A 19,730-nucleotide genomic window follows, 5' to 3' on the forward strand; every position below is an offset into this window, starting at 1 on the left:
TATCCCAAGCCTCAGTCCCAAGGCCTCAAACACCTTCGAAGGTGGAGAGAGCTATCGGGGAATGAGGGTAGGGAAGAGGAACAAGAAACATTCCATAGGAGAAAGAAATAGTTCATCACTTATCATCACTCTTCTTGCTAGCATACATAATAGCATATTAATGAAGATGGAGAAGATGGCAAGCTTAAGCATTGAAGCACGGCTCTTGGTTGGATTTGCATTCCATAGCCATGAGTGTTGGTGTACGCTCTCACTTCTCACAAGCTTGGAGAAGGAGGTAGATTTCCTCAACTTTCACCCTGTGAGAATGATCCACAAAATGAGTGTGTGTGTGGTGTATACCCCCCTTTCTTTCTTGGGGTGAGTTCTAGCCTTTCCACATGCTTCAAACTCATTGGACCCCTCTCCCCCTAGCCAATCACATGCAACATGCATTCAAGTACATGGGTAGTCTTTGGACAAGTGTCCTTCTTACCCCTTAGAGAGAGAGAGCTTGAAAATATCTAGATATTTGTTGGATGGAACTAGAAGCTCATTGGACCGCTCTTTAGCCCAATCAAGCACACCATGTGGCTAAGCATAGGGAGAATTTGACATGTGTCCCATGTGCCCCTTGAGAAAAGGGGTGCCCTTTGGGTGAGTGGGAGGTTAAGTCAAAGATTCCCCTGACTTTGGGACTTTCCACCTCCTTTGTAGGGTCTCTTTTTTACTCAAGCACCTTACCCCCATGCATGTGGACCTTCTCAAGCACCTTCCTCATTAAGTTTGTAGGGTCTCTTTTTGACTCAAGCACCTTACCCCCCATGCATGGGAAGCTTCTCAAGTACCTTCCTCATTAAGTATGACAAGCACCTCAAGTACCTTAGTCATCAAGCATGACAAGCATCTCAAGCACCTTAGTCATCAAGCACGAAAGCATCTCAAGCACCTTAGTCATGAAGCACGACAAGCACCTCAAGCTTAGGTGGGGTTCCCACCTCAAGCTCAGCCCTAGCTTGCCTAAGGTCAAAGGACTTTTAACACTAACCATTGGAGGTCTTTAATGAATTTAACCCTAAGGTCTTTTAAGCTCCATTAGTTAACCTTGATCTTTGACAGAGCATCTCTTATTTGGATCCCTTTGCCATTGGCCCCGTGTTGAGATAGATCCGTAAGCACATGTCTATATTCTAACCCTTTTTCCCATTTATTATCCCACATTAAATGATCATATTAATATGAGAAAATTATTTAGGTTGGTTAGATATTAGATTTTATGACACTAGAAGTCTACAAGAAAGAGTAATTAAACTAATATTGAGCTTAGATCTTAATAAAGGAGTGCCACACATTGTTAAATCATATATGTATTTGTTCTCTTGTATTGATTTCTCTAATCAAAATATGGGCACTGTAAAGAACTAGGCAACATACAAAACACCTCTTGCCATGCAAATAGACTATCCACCAGCTCTGAGAATGGCCTCTGCATACACGACCACATCATAGAGCTTTATGGTTGTGTCTTTGCTCTTCTCTTATGTAAAATGTCATAAAATCTTATATCTACCTATCCCAAATTATTTTCTCAAATGAATTGATCATTTAATGTGGGCTAGCTTCATTAAAGAACTACAAAGGTTAGTGTTAAAAATCCTTAGACCTAGGACCTTTACGTATTTTAGACCTTAAGCAAGCTAGGCTTGTGCTTGAGGTGCACACCATCGAAGGCTTGGCCCTATGTTCAAGACCAAAACTTCATACAATATTGTCCAACCCATTATCCTAGTTAAATTTTTCATAAATCTTGTTGCTAGACTTAGGATCATCTTGGTTCTAGTTAAATTTGGACTAGCTTGTCTCTATGGCAGGGCTCAGGAAAAGATAGGTTTGCTTTATCCAAAGCCTGTTCAAGATGAAGAATGGCCATCTCAAATTTGGGCAAGAAGGTTCTCAAGCCGGTTCAAATTATGGAATTTTAAGTTATAATATGAGATTTGTAGTGTGTTCATCCCTCTCAAATGAAGAGTTAACCTGCTCATATGAGTGTGAAAAGGTTCCAAAGCTGGGTCCACAAAAAATGTATCCCGAGCCTTGTTATATGGCAAACTAGCCCGAGCCGGTTGCAAGTCAATTGTAGCCAATAAGCAGATGTTGACCAAAAAGTTAACACGTTCAATAGACAAGCATTTCAAACACGATATCTCTCCCTCTGAAGGCACGTGCCTCACCTCTATGCTATGTGCAGGTATACTTGCAAACCTAGTGCAACCTAATCCTCACCATTAGGGTAGTACATTTGTACCTCAAGATACACACACACACACACACACACATAGAGAGAGAGAGAGAGAGAGAAAATATGAGAAAAATTCAAATTAAAAAACGTGGGCCATCAATTTAACACTATTGTGTGAGGATGCTCAAAGAACCTTTATGCATATTGTGATTATTATAGCTACAGCAAGAGGAGAAAAAGGAAGAAGTTTTTGCCTAGGTAGCATTTTCCACCATGTGCAAAGATGTCACCGAAATTCCTTATGCCTTTATATCATTACATATATGCCCATATTATCTCTTTTCTTTAACCGGCTTAGAATTCCCACCCTTTTTAAATGTCATTCCCTTGTTTCTTTCCTCTCCCTTGACTAACCTATAAATGATCATCATCATAGCATCCTATTGCCTCTATTTATTATGTAGCCAACCATCCTCTTCAACAAAAGATGTTTAGTCTCATTACATCAATCTACCATATAATGAGCATATTAATGACATAAAAATTTTAGCTAGCATAGAAATAGGTGAAGAGATATAAACCCAAGCAGTACGAGTTATAAAGGGTACCTATGGCCTATCTCTCTCCCACTTTCCAGTCAACGATCCTATATATGTATGGTAGGATCCTATGTATGCTATTGCATTTCCGTTTAGATCTCATCATGGAGTGCAAAGTGCCAGTCTAATATTCCCCTCATCTTTTCTTCAATCTTTTTATGTGTGTGGTATATAATACGTCAAAATTAACATAATGTCTCATAAATACTATAAACATAATTAGGTAAAGAAAAAATTATAGACCTTGATATGCACATTTTATATTTAAACTCATGAACTTCTTGTCTCTTGTAGCAGGGAATACATATTTTTATTTGACAAGGTATGAGAGTTACAATGCAGTTTAATGATTACTAGTTTATTTGTAAATATGACTTTTTTAAAAAACTAAAAAAACTAAAAAAAATTAAAATAAACCATAGTACATGCATATCAAAAGTCATATAATAAAAGAATTAGATTAAATGTCTTTGTGTCAGGGACAATAGACATTAGAAGAATACACAGTATTGTTAATGTTTAGTACCAAAATAGTCACTATATTATGATAAAGAAAAGCATGTAAACTATAAAATAAGTACGTTAGACCTAACATTTACTATTTCTAACCAGCAACTACATATTTACTATATAGTAATTGCATTGGACCTGTGATGTGCTACTTCTAACTAACAAGTCAACATAGATACGTCTATATAGTAATTATGTTGGACCTAAGATTTGCTACCTCAAATTTGCAACTGCACATAGTTGCTATATAGTAATTGCATTGGACCAAAGCATTATTATTTCTATGTAGCAACTCCACATAATTATTATAGAGTAAATATAAAGATACTTGGATGTTGCTACTTCCATTTAGCAACTATCCACTTCCCATATAGGAAACTATGACTTTGCTAGTTCAATAAGGAAAAAGCTCCTTACTTGCTATTTCAATCTAGGAAGGGATTCAATGCTAATTTCTATATGGTAATATGTCAAAAGCTCCTTGTGGTATGGGTCCTTGAAAGAAATTCTTGGACAAGTAAAGTTCCGCAAGGATCGGGAGGGGACCTAAGCAGGAAGGATACCGCTCAAACTATTGCCCTGAAGATCCAGTGTAGTGAGGCTAGTGAGAATAAAGAAGGAGTTTGAGATTGGGTCCGTGAACTAATTCCATTATACTTGCGCTATGCATAAAGTAGGGAGCTGAAGGGAGCTAAAGGAGGGGAGTTGACCTGACATATTATTATGTGACAAGTCGAGAATTTCAAGCTAGAGTAGTGAAGCCTAGAAAGATAAGGGAGAGTCTCAGAGAGAACGTTACCTGCGATACGAAGCTCTACAGTTTTTGTGAGGTTGAAGGAGGAGTTCGGGATTGGCCCAGAAAGAGCATTGAAAGAAACTCGAGCTTTTTTAGAGCTGGGAACTTGTTGGAGAGAGATTTTGGAAACATTCCATTAAGTTGGGGAGGTGGAGAATTTGTAGAGTTGGGAGGTTGAAAAGAGATTTTGGAAGCGTTCCATGAAGAGAGTTGGAAGAGAGGCCAAGAAATTGTAGAGCTAGGAGGTAATTTAAGAAAAGGGATGACATTAGTAGAGGTCCAGAGAAAGCCTAAGGTGTAGGGAAAAGACACTCAATGTCCTTTCCTTGAAATCAGGGTGACCCCATGTGGCGACCGGTGGAGGCCGAGAGCCATGGGGGAGCGCTGATTTCAAGGAAAGGACACTGAGTGTCCTTTCACGGCCGTCAAATGTCCTGGGAGAGGGGGTCCAGACAGCGACAGTTTATGAAGTGAATCCCTGCAATGACAGTGAACCAAACAAATGCCATGCAGCGACAGCCACCCGCTAGCAAATTGTAGCTTCTGATAGTGATGGATGGGGTTCCGTGTACTGATGTGTCAATGCAATATAGGCTGTTGGAGGCTTGCATTCCAGGTGCTGATTTGGTAAGCATCAAAGTATGCGGGTCTCATATTACGAAATTTAATTGCCACTAAACGGATGGCCCAGATTGGCGGCCCCCCTCCCCTGGACTTTGACGGATGAGAAGATTGGGTAGCCTGAAGTGGGTTTGCGGGAGTGGTCCGGAAAGATGATTATGAGCAAGGCGAAGGAGCTGCAGAGCCATGAGATTGAAGAAGCAGTCTGGTATTGATCCGTATAGAGTGTTATAACGGAAATGAAGCTCAGAAAGCTGGTAGAAAGAGCAAAGAGCAGGCGCAAGGCGACCAGATGAGCGGTTTCTAGATAGGTCGAGATACGATGTGAGCTTGGATGTGGGCAGGAAGGTAAGCAAGGTGGAGTTTAGGCTGGGGCCCAGAGAGGACATTTCAGAAAGATCTAAGGACAAATCAGGCTGCGAAAGCAAGATGAGAATGTGAGGCTCGAAGCATTAAGGGAGTTGTTGTGAAGATCAAGGTGGTGGAGATGAGGGAGAGAAGTATTGAGGCAAGGAGGGATTGGGCCGGACAAATAGCTATTGATCAGAGAGAGAGAGAGGTTGGGGAGGGCAGAGAGGTGGCAAAGAGAGACAGGAATAGGGCCAACCATGGCATCGGGTTGATCAACTACAAAGACTTGGAGGCGAGAGACGCAAGGCGCTAATTCGTTGCCATTTATATTAACGTCGCACGTGACACCCTTCGAGGAGCAGCACTGTGAACAGCCATCCATCCATGTGGAGAAGAGATCGGTCCACCCAGCTGCAACCTGTCGACACTGATCTATTGAGGCAGACACTATGAGAAAAATGGCGAAGCGCTGCTATGTCGGACGCCGAGCAATCTGGCACAACTATTGTCCTTGTGGCACCACAGCTGCGGTGCATACAACTGATCAAGAGTAGGGCATGTGCATGCAAACAACGTCAAGAGCACTACTGCGAAGGCCCTTGTTAGACTAGGGCATGAGACAATACCCCTTTTTGAAAGGCTACCAGCCAACTAACTGAAGTCACACTACATCTTGTTTAAAAAGATTTCTAGCCTAACCAACGAATCCACTCTAGCCAAATGGAAATTAAGGTGTACGTCCTTCATTCTCGTTGCTAGACACAGGTCAAGTCGGGTAGTCTTCATTCGCACGCTATCTTTTGCAGTTGGCCGCAAGAAGAAAAACTTGGCCGGCCTTGCTTGCCGGTCCCTCTGATAAAGTCTTGAGGCCATGTTTCACTTTTTCCGTGGCAAATATAGCGTGACCTTCCAATGCTCGTCCCAGTGTGAGAGGGGCCTAATTTGGATTGAGTAGCGGCCAATGGTCATACCAATGCAGTGTTTCTATATTACCTACACCAAGCATAGTGCGTATGATTTAATATCCAACGTAGCCAGCGTGCACGTCCACCGGCGGAGCTCTCAAAATTTGCATGTTGGATTACACTTAGCCTAGGTTTTCTTAGAGCATTGAGTGCAATTTAAAATATGTGAGCACTAGACTTTTTAGAGCTCTCCATGTTATATTTAGGGCCCTCCGAAGGTGCCTTTTAAAGGGCCTCACAAATTGATGTGTGGTCCTCCATAGCTATAGAGAGTCCGTCAAGTCAACCTACTACAACCGGTTGTTTGAGCAGTCTTTTCGTTGGGGATGCTTCAGTCACCCCATCCCCTACAATAATAAACGAACCTTTGCGAAGATGTTTTATAGATTGCAAGCAATGCGTCAAGAGGCTCATGAACGTTCAATGCGAAGAAAGAAGGAGGTCGCATGAATATCACAAGAACTTTTAGAGTTTTTCACTTGAGTAAAAAGAGCTCTTTTCATTGTTCTTTTCACACGAAACAAATGTGAATTAATCAAGCAAAAATTTCGACTCAAGTGAATAAAAGTGCTAAAGGTGTTCTTTTCACACGAAACAAATGTGAATTAATCAAGCAAAAAATTCAACTCAAGCGAATAAAAGTGCTAAAGGTTTCTCACATGAGAAAAATTATTCACTCTTTTGAAAAATAATTCACTCAGGATCAAGAATTTTTAGATTATTTACACTTGAAAATAAATTCACACAACTTTTCACACGATTCAAATGATGCAGGAATCCCAATGGAATGTTTCACTAATTATGTGAAAATCTTTCAAAGTGTGATTAGCCTTTTTTTTTTTTTTTTTGGTCATGCTCACAATTGTGAGTTGAGAGAATTTATTATTAAGTAAAAAAGAATACAATTGCCCGCAAACACTACAAAGATACAATACCAACTGCTACTTACAGGTGTGATTATTAGCTTATATCATATGTGTGAAAATCTTTCTCAAATTTGACTAGCATAAGTCACATTTTTCTATAAGAGGATAAGTTTCACTCAAAGCGTTCAAAGAATTCATTGTTGGCAGTCCCTCTAATTTTATAGGCATTAGTTTTAATAGAATCTAAGGAGATGCGTTTGTTTGAAGGGATGCAAAAGTAAGCTAACCGTTCCATTTTGAAAAGGAAATAAAGAAGCTGTCCACGTGCATGATACATTGTTTTTAAGAGCAAATTACTAAAATGCCGCTGTAATTTGTGGAAATTTCCAAAATGCCCTTACAATTTTTGGAAATGATGTTGGTTGCGAGAGTAAAATTCTTCAAAAATAAAAAAATTTGTAGCTTTCCATAAGAAGACTTACTGTATACCGTATAGGATGGCTAAACTAGAATTTGTAGGCCGTGGAGATGAATTGCTTCATTACTTTATGCTTGCCTTTTTTTGCGAGGTGTTTTGTAACAAATTACATGCTAAGCACTCAAAGATGCATATAAGGAAATGTCGACGATAGCTGGAGATTTTTTTTGGGTGCGCTTTCTTGGAAAACGATCGTGGGCGTCACGAGGTCAGAGGCATGATCCTTAGAGAGAGAGAGAGAGAGAGAGAGAGAGAGAGAGAGAGAGAGAGAGAGAAGGGCCATTGACGATGGGCCGAGCAGCGTGGAGAGAGAGAAACAGCGCAGTCATCGTGGCGCCTGGATGGACCGACGCGCAAAGAGAGAGAGAGAGAGAGAGAGAGAGAGAGAGAGAGAGAGCTCCGTTCTGTGGGCATTGCAAGAGGTGGAGCATCCCCATGCCTCAGCTGTGTCCGGCTCAAGATGTAGACAGGGAGAGAGAGATTCTAGGTAAAGCTTATTTGTATGCTGAGCTGCTTGCACTCCCATGCTATCCAACACGTCGATCTCCAGCAGCAAATCCCTGCTGGGTCAGAGTGTTGGCTTGACGAGGTGTGGCAAAAGCCCTACAATATCACACTCGCAGACAAAACCAGAGCGTTGGCAATTGACGGGATGATGGTGAGAAAGAGAGAAGGATGCGGGGAGGAGGACGTGGATAGGTCGAGGGGATACAAGCGTGCAGGCAAAGTGCATGGTGAATGAGCCTCAGAAGGAGGAACCCTCAAACTGCATTGGTAGAATAGTAGGAGAACGCGTGCGTGGGAACTGGTGGGAATGCGAAGGCTGGAATGGGGACGAAGGTCGGCAGTTAGTTTGGAATTTTTGGGAGAAAGAATCTCCCGATCTAATTAATTAATCAATGGTCGAATAGACCCAATATGACCCAGTATGACCAGCGTTCAAAGAATTCATTGTTGCCAAAAGGAGTTATCGATTTTCTACAATGTGGTAGATAATAGAATAACGAGAATCATTTTCTACAATGTTCTAGACAACATAATTACGCCAATCATTTGAAGGAATCATGTTATCAAGATCTACTAAGTCCTAAGGTCGTGGAGGTCAGTGAGCAACACGTGTCCCTTTGCATCGTTGCTCCCATCATGGTGTCTCACATCCTTGGGACCCCTTGGGTGTGTGGAGAGCTCTATCTGATTCGTTGGGTGCAAGACAAATGCAAGGCCTCGTTGCCGTTGCGCACCTGCTCAAAGAGAGAGAGAGAGAGAGAGAGATTGTCTCAAAGCACGCCTTTAATGCAAGCTTAACCCTTCCACGTGGGCCACTCCCCTTTCTACTCCTTCTACATGGGCGAACTCAAAAGACAGACACACATAATTTCTCTCTCCTCAGTTGTTTTGACGCATGGATCTGTCTTGTTCTCTCTCTATCTCCCCCCCCCCTTTACCTTTCATCAAAATTCTTGCACAAGCATCCAAATTTGAACACTCTCCCTCTCTCCACCTGCCGGCTCCAAGCTTTTCTCCCTCTCTCTTCACGCGTCAACCTCCCCTTTTTTGTGCTCAAAGCCAACATAGCATCTTGGATGATTTCTATCAAAAGAAATGGAAGAAAGATTGTAGCTAGCAACATACTAAGGTAATCCTGGGTCAATGGGTCTATTCGACCATTGATTAATTAATTAGATCGAGAGATTCCTTCTCCCAACCTTTCCAAACTAACTTCCGACCCTCCCATTCTAGCCTTCGCATTCGCATCGGTTTCCACGCACGCGTTCTCCTACTATTCTACCACTGCAATTCGAGGGTTCCTCCTTCTGAGGCTCATTCACCATGCACTCTGCTTGCACGCTTGTATCCCCTCGACCTATCCACCTCCTCCTCCCCGCATCCTTCTCTCTTTCTCACCATCATCCCGTCAATTGCCAACGCTCTGCAGTTCGAGGGTTCCTCCTTCTGAGGCTCATTCACCATGCACTTTGCCTGCGCGCTTGTATCCCCTCGACCTATCCACGTCCTCCTCCCCGCGTCCTTCTCTCTTTCTCACCATCATCCTATCAATTGCCAGCGCTCTAGTTTTGTCTGCGAGTGTGATATTGCAAGGCTTTTGCTACACCTCGTCAAGCCAACACTCTGACCCAGCAGGGATTTTTTGCTGGAGATCGACGTGTTGGATAGCATGGGAGTGCAAGCAGCTCAGCAAACAAATAAGCTTTACCTAGAATCTCTCTCTCCCTGTCTACATCTTGAGCCTGACGCAGCTGAGGCATGGAGATGCTCCAGCTCTCGCGATGCCCACAGAACGGAGCTGATGAGCTCTCTCTCTCTCTCTCTCTCTCTCTCTCTCTCTCTCTCTCTCTCTCTCTCTCTCTCTCTCTGATCATGCCTCTGACCTCGTGACGCCCACGACCGTTTGCCAGGAAAGCACACCCAAAAAAAATCTCCAGCTATCACCTACATTTACTTATATGCATCTTTGAGTGCTTAGCATGTAATTTGTTACAAAACACCTCGCAAAAAAAAGGCAAGCATAAAGTAATGAAGCAATTCATCTCCACGGCCTACAAATTCTACTTTAGCCATCCTGTACGGTATACAGGAAGTCTTCTTATGGAAAGCTACAAATTTTTATTTTTGAAGAATTTTACTCTCGCAACCAACGGCATTTTGGAAAATTGTAAGGGCATTTTGGAAATTTTCACAAATTACAGCGACATTTTAGTAATTTTCTCTTAAAACAATGTATCATGGACGTGGACGGCTTCTTTCTTTCCTTTTCAAAATGGAACGGTTAGCTTAATTTTGCATCCCTTCAAACAAACGCATCTCCCTAGATTCTATTAAAACTATTGCTTGCAAAATTAGAGGTACATTCCTGAGTGCTTACAATTATGTCAATTTTTTTTGTGTTTAAAGTGTATTTTCCAAATACACACAATCACAAATGCTTTTTATGTTACCACCGTCCACTTAAACAACAAGATCAAAGGATTACGTTGGCTTTCTAAATCAAAATAAAATGAAAAAAAGTAAAGTAAAAACAATAAAATACAAATTCTCGTTGATAAATTACTAAAGCAAACTAATATTTTAATGCTCATAAAAAAAATAGCTCTAATAAACATAAGTATACAAAAGAATTTAATGAAATAGATTCTGAGAGGTCCTTAAATATATTCTATGAATATATTTTCCAAAGCCTTTTTTAGCAGGCCAACAAGATGAAATTAATAAAATATGGCAGCATGCAGTACTGAAAAAGCCCCTTGTGCTATTGTTCTCTATATTGAATCCAGTGTTTAATTACGTAGAACGACGATCCAGAAAACAGGAATGAACCCCAAGGCAAATCCTATGCAGAGCGCAGGGATTTCTGTCCATTTATGGATCCATGCAATGAATGGCCGAGCAGCATCGGCCTGATCTGATTCAATATGGTGGGTTGTCGTCGACGGCGGCCCGCCTGCCTCATCACTCTTGCATGGCTTCTGGATGATGTCTCCACACACATCAGGATCTCCAAGGTAGCTGTCTTTATTCTGTAACTGAGGATTTCCCGCAAGTATTTCCCCCTTCAGCCCTGGATTGAAGGAGACGTTGAAGACTTCAACCTTGCTGAGGCTGGCTAACGCAGATATTGGAATGAGCCCTTCCAAGCTGTTGTTGGAGAGGTCGAGTGACTGAAGCTGCTCGTCGAGGTTTCCCAGCTCACTGGGGATATTATCTGTTAATCTGTTGCTGGAGAGATTAAGGTTTACTAGCCGAGTCAGCCCACCTAGTGCGGACGGGATCGCCCCCACTAGGTGGTTGTGAGACAGGTCCAGCGACACCAAAAGCTTGCGCACGTAAGGATAGGTCCGTTCCGATCCTTTCATGGTGAGCTCTATCTGTGGTTTATACTCCGGGTGATAGATATACTCCAATCCCTGAAAAGTCACTGAAATTGAAATATCTGAAGACAAACTGGTGATCGAAAGACCATCTTCCCATGGTGCTAAGCCCTCAAAACCTGGGAGGTCAATGTTGGTGGGGATGTTTCCGGTGAGCTCATTGTAGGACAAGTCGATGATTTGTAATGCGGCACCCCAGCCAGGCGGTAGATGACCGGAGAGATGGTTGTGGCTTAGTAGAAGGACACGCAGCAGGATGTCATCTGTATCTATGGAGAACAAGCTGGAAACTGATCCGTTTAGCTGATTGTGGCTCATGTCTAGCAGCCCCAGAGTGTAATAGGCTGCGGGCAGGAAACTTGGAAGGCTTCCACTCAGAAAATTCTCTCTTAGTGAAAGTATCTCAAGATTCTCACAGGCACCTATCTCCGTTGGAATCTGGCCCTCAAGTTTATTGTAGCTCACATCAAGCCAACGGAGTTCAGAACAAGTTCCTAATGAAGATGGAAGCTGCCCTGTCAACTCATTGTGGGACACATCTAATAGTTGAAGGGTGCATGTAGGCCTTGTGTAGCTGTTGAAAAAAGATGCAAAATCTCCTTTCAATTTATTGTGAGAAAGCTTGACTACTGATCTCAGAAGTGATTGGGCCGTCTGCTTACTCTCCAATATAGATTCTTGGAACTTTGTGAAGGTGTTATTAGAAAGATCGATTATGCGGTACGGGACTAATGGTAGGTCTGATGGCAAGTTGCCCTCCAGGTTATTGTTTGCAAGTGAGATAATGCTAAATATATTATAAAATGGATTCACAATGTAATATTGACTCCCAATTGCACCCTTAAGAAATTCATTGGTGAGGTGACCTCTGAGGTTGCAATTGCTCAAATCTATGCTCCATGGAGCGGCTAGTGGCTGAAGACGATGGAGCTCCACGTCGAGGGGATTTCCAGAAAGGTTGAGAGTAAGATCATCTCTCGAGCTGTCTAAATTGCTCATGTTGGCCATGCATGACCATACGTGATTGCCCTTCAGCTGGTTGTTCGAGAGATCTAAGCTAAAAAGTGTCCTATTGAGCAGTGAAAGCTCCGAACAATTAATATCTATGTTGTGAAGATTTGAGGAGGTGATATAAAGAGACTCCAGTACCTTGGAGCGAAAGAGCCACCTCGGGATTAACGGAGAAGCAGAACTACCTTGTTTCTGAAGGCCAGACAAATCGAGAGTTTTAAGTGTTGGCATTGCTGTTCTCCATAAATCAGGTATGGGGCCTTGAAAGTGATTCTTGGACAAGTAAAGTGTGTTGAGGACGGGGAGGAGACCTAAGCAGGTAGGATAAGACCCGCTCAAACCATTGCCCCGAAGATCCAGTGTAATGAGGCTAGTGAGATTGCAGAAGGAGTTTGAGATTGGGCCCGTGAACTGATTCTGGTTTAGTCGCACTAAGCCTAAAGCGGGGAATTGAAGGGAGCTAAAGGAGGGGAGTTGACCTGACAGATTATTCTGTGACAGGTCGAGAATTTTAAGACTGAGTAGTGAAGCGGTGGAAAGAGAAGGGAGAGGCTCAGAGAGAACGTTACCTGAGATACTAAGCTCTGCAATTTCTGTGAGGTTGAAGAAGGAGTCCGGGATTGGGCCAGAAAGAGCATTGAAAGAGAGGCGGAGAACCTTTAGAGCTGGGAGCTGGTTGAAGAGAGATTTTGGAAGCGTTCCAGTAAGAAAGTTGTAGGAGAGGTAGAGAGTGTCTAGAGCTGGGAGGTTGAAGAGAGATTCTGGAAGCGTTCCATAAAGAGAGTTGGAATGGAGGCCAAGAAACTGTAGAGCTGGGAGGTTATTTAAGAAGAGGGATGACATTATTAACGGTCCGGAGAAAGCGTTGTGGGAGAGGCTAAGGAACAAAAGATTGGGTAGCCTGAAGTGGGTTTGCGGGAGTGGTCCGGAAAGATGATTATAAGCGAGGTGGAGGAGCTGCAGAGCCGTGAGATTGAAGAAGCACTCTGGTATTGATCCAGATAGAGTATTATAATTGAAACTAAGCTCAGAAAGGCGGTGGAAAGAGCAAAGAGCAGGCGGAAGGCGACCAGACAAGCGGTTTCTAGAGAGGTCGAGGGACGTGAGCTTGGCTGTAGGCAGGAAGGTAAGCAAGGTGGAGTTTAAGTTGAGCCGAGAGAGGATATTTTGGGAAAGATCCAATGACCTCAAGCTGCGAAAGGGAGATGAGAATGTGAAGCTCGAAGCATTAAGGGAGTTGTTGTGAAGATCAAGGTGGTGGAGATGAGGGAGAGAAGTGAGGCAAGGAGGGATTGGGCCGGACAGGTAGCTATTTGAGAGAGAGAGGGTGGAGAGGGCAGAGAGGTGGCAAAGGGAGACAGGAATAGGGCCAGCCATGGCATCGGGCTGATCAACTGCGGAGATATGGAGGCGAGAGACGCGAGGCGCTGTTTCGTTGCCATTTACATTAACGTCGCACGTGACACCCTTCCAGGAGCAGCACTGTGAACGGCCATCCATCCATGAGGAGAAGAGATCGGTCCAGCCAGCTGCAGCTAGACCTGTCGACGCTGATGACGTATTGAGGCGGACGCTGTGAGCAAAATGGCGAAGCGCAGCTATGTCGGATGCCGAGCAATCTGGCACAGCTACTGTCCTTGTGGCGCCACAGCTGCGGTGCATACAACTGATCAAGAGTAGGGCGTGTGCAAACAACGTCAAGAGCGCTACTGCTAATTTGGCTGCCATAAAACAACCCCCCCCCCCCCCCCACACCACGGCCCTAGTTTAGCCTTTAGGAAGATGTTATATAGATTGGATGCAATTCGTCAAGACTTTTTATAGGCTCAGACAATTATAAGTGTGGAGAAGGAAGGAAGTCCCATGATTGAGACGCTCCTTTTGAAGGGGCTATGGAAGAGCCTCGTGTAGACACACACCTCCAAATTGCACGTGGTAAAGAGAGCCTCCTCATACACCCTTTAACATTCAGAATCGTATACTGTGGTCATCGGTTCGTAACTACTCGCTTCCCCCCCCCCCCCCCCCCCCCCCCCCCCCCCCCAAAAAACAAAACAAAAGAACACATTTTTGAAACACCCTTTTGAGGGTCTTATTGCAACCCTCCCATAGGCCCTTTAAGGGGCTTTTCATTGAAGAGCCTTTTTCTCCATTGGATGGCCCTCTAAATGCTTGGTGAAAAGCCTAAGGCCTTAGCTCTCCCATCTTACGGTTATTCAAATATGTTAGCAGGTGGAATAAACTTGGCTACCTACAATTGAAGGTTTGTTTTTGTTTTGTTTGGGTGTGAAGGTTTTTGTGTGTGGGGGGGCTTTTTGGGGGGGGGGGGGGGGGGGGGGGGGTTCCCGCGTTGGTTAGTTCACACATCCCCCATCTAAAAGGTAGCCGTCACCACAAAAATTTAGTTGGTTAGTTCACACATCGCTCATCTAAAAGGTAGGCGTCACCACAAAAAATTAGGATGAGGGCCCTTCAAACAAAACAGATAATAATTAAGGAGCTTTTGAATTTTTTGGAGGGCCACCTACATGCACCTTTAAAGGGCCTATGGGAGAGCTTGACCCTTGGCCGTAAAAAAAATAGGCGTCACCTAAAAGATAGGCGTCACCTACAAAAATTTTAAAAAAATAGTGTAATTTTTTGTGTAAAAACCTTCAAATTTTGTCATTAGAGAGAGTCGTGCTTTGCGCTTGCGTCCTCATTAATGTTGGCAGAACCACCTTGGCCTCCTCCTCCATGCGGTGTGAAACTGCACGCAGGGTGTGCAATTGCAGAGGTCTCTCTCTCTCTCTCTCTCTCTCTCTCTCTCTCTCTCTCTCTCTCTCTCTCTCTCTCTCTCTCTCAGCATTCTTGCAGTGATGCAAGCACCTTGAACATGTAGAGCCGACTCCCGACTGTCTTTGCCCGGTTCGACACTATAATTATCTCTGGTGAAGAACGTGTCGGCAAGACCTCTCAGCAAATATTCATGCAAGTTGCCTTGCAAAAGGCGGGCATGCGCCATGTACATCATTGCACGCAGGGTCGCAGAGGGTAGATGACAGCTGAATATGTGTGTGTGTGTGTGTGTGTGTGTGTGAGAGAGAGAGAGAGAGAGAGCGCTTACTGCACGCAAGTCATGCTGCCTTGCAAAAGGCGTGCTAAATATGTGTGTGTGTGTGTGTGTGTGTGTGTGTGTGTGTGTGTGTGTGTGTGTGTGTGTGTGTGTGTGTGTGTGAGAGAGAGAGAGAGAGAGAGAGAGAGCGCTTATTGCACGCAAGTCATGCTGCCTTGCAAAAGGCGTGCTGAATATGTGTGTGTGTGTGTGTGTGTGTGTGTGTGTGTGAGAGAGAGAGAGAGAGAGAGAGAGAGCTCTTACTGCACGTCAAATTTTTTTTTGGAAACACTGACTTACTGCTCTTAAAGCTTGACCCGTGGCCTGCAAAAAAAATTGGAAACGCAGAGTTAGCAATCTCTCTCTCTCTCTCTCTCTCTCTCTCTCTCTCTCTCTCTCTCTCTCTCTCTCTCTCCACACACACACACACACTTGCGCTTGGAAAGACAACCTGCGCTTGGTTTCGCTTTGCACTTGGAAAAAAACCTCAACTGAGGTGTGGCTTCTTATACCTGCACCATTATTGAACTCGATGTATTGCAGCCCGCAACCCACAGCCCGATTCTCAATCTGCCCACAGCTCGACGCAAAGCTCCGCGCGGTAGCCCAACAACCCACAACCCGATTCTCAATCGCCAGGTTGATGTAACTCTGCCCACAGCCCAACGCAAAGCTCCACAAGGTAGTGCAATCGTCTTATAGACTAGCAGGGCAATCGATGAGCAAGCCTCCACGTAGGCTGGACTTCGATGAGCAAGCCTCCATGTAGGCTGGACTGGAGATATCTTTAAGCGCCTAGGTTGGAGAGTGGGAAATGCTGCCACCTGGTAGTTGACCTTCTCAAATTAATATAGATATAAGCCTAAATACAAAAAGGTTAGCAAGTGGAATTCTTATTTTAATTATGGTGGGCAACTTGGCTACCTATAACAGGAGGTTTAAAAGATCTGTTTATCTTGCGGCGGTGTGTGGTCAATGCACTTCCCATCTAAAAAGTAGACTGTTGAAAAGGTGTGTCTATTTTTGAGGTGGTGGGATGTGGTCACGGGTCAAGTCACCTCCCATCTAAAAGGTCGCAATCCCCCCCCCCCCCCCCCCCCCCCCCCCCCCCCCCCCCAAAACCCCAAATCATAGCGTTTTCTTTCATCAACCCCTTGACTAACCATATCATCGCGTATTGCATTTGGAGAGATGCCATCTCGTCGCATATGTTAAAAATAGCCTAGAGCTTCCTAATCATGCATGTCGACCAAGGCAATGCCAAGCACACCGTTTTCTTTCAATAACCCTTGGTGAACCATATCATCACGAATTCCTTTCTCCATATTGTAATAATAGCTTCTCAGTAATAAGAGTCCATCATTTTCTTGGGCAAATTATCAAGGTACCCCTCTAATTTGTGGAAATTCCCAAAATATTCCTTAAATTTTAAAATTCCCAAAAATACCCTTGTATTTATTTGATGGGATTGTTCAAGATTTTCTAATCTTTATTTGTTTTTCTAAGATCCATTTTTCAGTGCTTAGCATGTAATTTGTCACAAATTATTTCACAAAAAAAAGCGATCATGTCTAAAAATAATGCAACAATTCGTCTCCAAAGCCTACATAACCAACGAAAATTCTAGTTTTAGCATCTTTATAGAAATCTACTTTTTTTTAATATCTTTGGAGATATTTAATCTCAGTTGCGAGCTACACGCCTGCAACGACTTGCGTCTCCTGTAGGACGTACTCTCCAAGTCACCTCCGCTGCAGGTTGAGAGAGAGAGAGAGAGAGAGAGAGAGAGAGAGAGAGAGAGGAAACTTTGTGCAGGCCCCATCCACGGCAATTCTAGTTGTCGTCTAGTCTAGTCATCACCTCCGAGCAAGGACACGAAAATCAATCTCTCTCTCTCTCTCTCTCTCTCTCTCTCTCTCTCTCTCTCTCTCTCTCTCTCTCTCTCTCTCTCTCTCTCTCTCTCGCATCGCCCTTGCATAGTTCGCATGGCTACCACTCCACCCCCAATCTCGAGGTCATGACCCACTCTCTGAATTCATTGCACTTTGTAACGCTGGCGGCAGGCCCGCCTCTCTCTCTCTCTCTCTCTCTCTCTCTCTCTTTGTTTCACTGTGCGCAGGGCACACTGCCTGAATGGGTGGGAGCGAGCAGGTTCCACCACGTGGCAAGGGGGAAGCCGGAATTCCCTCCCCCTTTATGTATTAGTATAGATACAAAAAGGTTAGCAAGTGGAATTCTTATTTTAATTATGGTGGGCAACTTGGCTACCTACAACAGGAGGTTGAAAAGATGTGTTTATCTTGCGGCGGTGTGTGGTCAATGCACTTCCCATCTAAAAAGTAGACTGTTGAAGAGGTCTGTCTATTTTTGGGGTGGTGGGTGGTCAAGGGGTCAAGGCAACTCCCATCTAAAAGGTAGCAATCACCACAAAAATTTAGGATGAGAGCCCTTCAAACAAAAACAGAGTATAACTTTTTGCACTTTTGTAGGCCTCCATCCATCTATACTATACTTATGCAGCTTGAAAATTTCAAGCAAGAAGAAGACATCCACTTGTCATGCATTGGTTCACTTCACAAAAGTTTAGACCAAACATCTAATCTATAATGTAAAATGCAAAAGTTCTTGGTCGATTTGACATGCATAGGAAAATGAAAAGCCTTTGAAAATGCACAATGTAAGGACCAAAGACTTTCAACTATACATAGAATAAATGTATAAATTTAGTTTCACTCCACCTAAGCAAGTAAACATAATTTTGGTGGATATTTTGTTATTTAATAAAAATTTGATTTTTAATGATATATTTTGTCTTTGTTTTATTAAGGGGCTTTTTTCAAAACCAATATTGATACCTTTTATAAATTTGTTTTAAGTTTTTATTTTTAAAAACGGTTGAGAAAAAGGAGAAGGTTCGCATGTCCACGCATCAATTTAGGTTGCTCTCGCTTTGAGGGCATGCACATTCAAAGGTAGGGGTTGTTATCTACATTATTGAAAGAGAGAGAGAGAGAGAGAAAGAGAGAGATTTTAAGATTGAGCTAGGGACACCCTTGCCCTTAAGACATTGTTATTTTCTTAATATTATCATGTATTTTCAAAAGAGTAGCTATATAAAACAAGAAAAATGTATTGAAATGGGTAAAATGTTTGAAAAAAAACAACCCTAACATTGGCATCTCAAATGGGGATATTTCTCAATTGGCGGGCCTTTTATCAAGTCAGAATTATTAAATCCTTTTTATTTTTGAGAGTTAAACCATGTGCCACCCTAAAAAATCTATAAAATTTCTATATTATGATGGACACACACACACACACACACACACACACACATATACACACACTAACTAATGTCAAACATCTATCCCTAGAAAAAAAAGAAGAAGGTTTGACTGTTTGTGAGTCGACTTCATTTTGTATCGCTTTGGGGACATGCATGCAAATTATACGTTATTTTACGTGTCATTGGCCATGAGAGAGAGAGAGAGAGAGAGAGAGAGAGAGAGAGAGAGAGAGATATATATATATATATATATATATATATATATATATATATATATATATATATATATATATATATATATATATTTTACGATTGAGCTCATGAGAACTCCTACTCACCAAAGACACCCTTGCCTTTCAGATTTCCAAGAAATTGTTATTCTCTTAATATTATCATGTACTTTTAAAAGAGTAGCTAACATTTTTTCCCACACAAAACAAGAAAAATGCCTTAAAATGGGTTAAATGTCTAACAAAAAACAAACCCTAACATTGGCATCTCAAATGGGGCGAGAGATTCCCAATTGACGGGCCATTTATCAGTTGAGAGTTATTTGATCCTTTTTATTTTTGAGAGTTAAACCATGTGCCACCCTAAAAAATCTATAAATTTTCACACACACACATATGTATATATACACTAACTAATGTCAAACATCTATCCCTAGAAATAAAGGAGAAGGTTGGTCTGTTTGTGAGTTGACTTCATTCTGTATCGCTTTGGGGACATGCATGCAAATGATGGGGTTGTTACACATGTCATTCGTCATGAGAGAGAGAGAGAGAGAGAGAGAGAGAGAGAGAGATTGTTCCATAAAGTTCATAGAGACTCCTACTCACCAAGGGGACCCTTGCCAATTTCCAAGAAATTATTATTTTCTTGGAATTATAGTGTATTTTTGAGAGAGTGGCTAACATTTTCTCCCATAGAAAACAAAAAATACCTTAAAATGGGTAAAATGTACGTAAAAAATCAGTCGTGACACTAGCATCCCAAATGAGAAGAGAGATTGCCCAGCTGACAGGTCTTTTACCTGTTCTAATATATT

The 19,730-nt window shown here is 42.8% G+C and overlaps 1 protein-coding gene across 1 annotated transcript; it reads right to left on the reverse strand.

Moving 5' to 3' along the window:
• Nucleotides 1-10,562: 10,562 nt before the first annotated feature.
• On the reverse strand, nt 10,563-14,043 carry LOC147429785 (uncharacterized). Its single transcript, XM_086496020.1, has one exon. The coding sequence runs from the start codon at nt 14,028-14,030 to the stop codon at nt 10,701-10,703; it is 3,330 nt and encodes a 1,109-aa protein (XP_086352146.1). The 5' UTR covers nt 14,031-14,043; the 3' UTR covers nt 10,563-10,700.
• Nucleotides 14,044-19,730: the final 5,687 nt, after the last annotated feature.

This window comes from Adiantum capillus-veneris, chromosome 22 (genome assembly GCF_014529385.1).
Source record: "Adiantum capillus-veneris isolate H3 chromosome 22, ASM1452938v2, whole genome shotgun sequence".
NCBI classification, from domain to species: domain Eukaryota; kingdom Viridiplantae; phylum Streptophyta; class Polypodiopsida; order Polypodiales; family Pteridaceae; genus Adiantum; species Adiantum capillus-veneris.

Bases quoted from the DNA above. Each gene is read 5' to 3' on its own strand.
- LOC147429785 (XM_086496020.1), bottom strand. From the start codon at position 14,030: ATGGCAGCCAAATTAGCAGTAGCGCTCTTGACGTTGTTTGCACACGCC.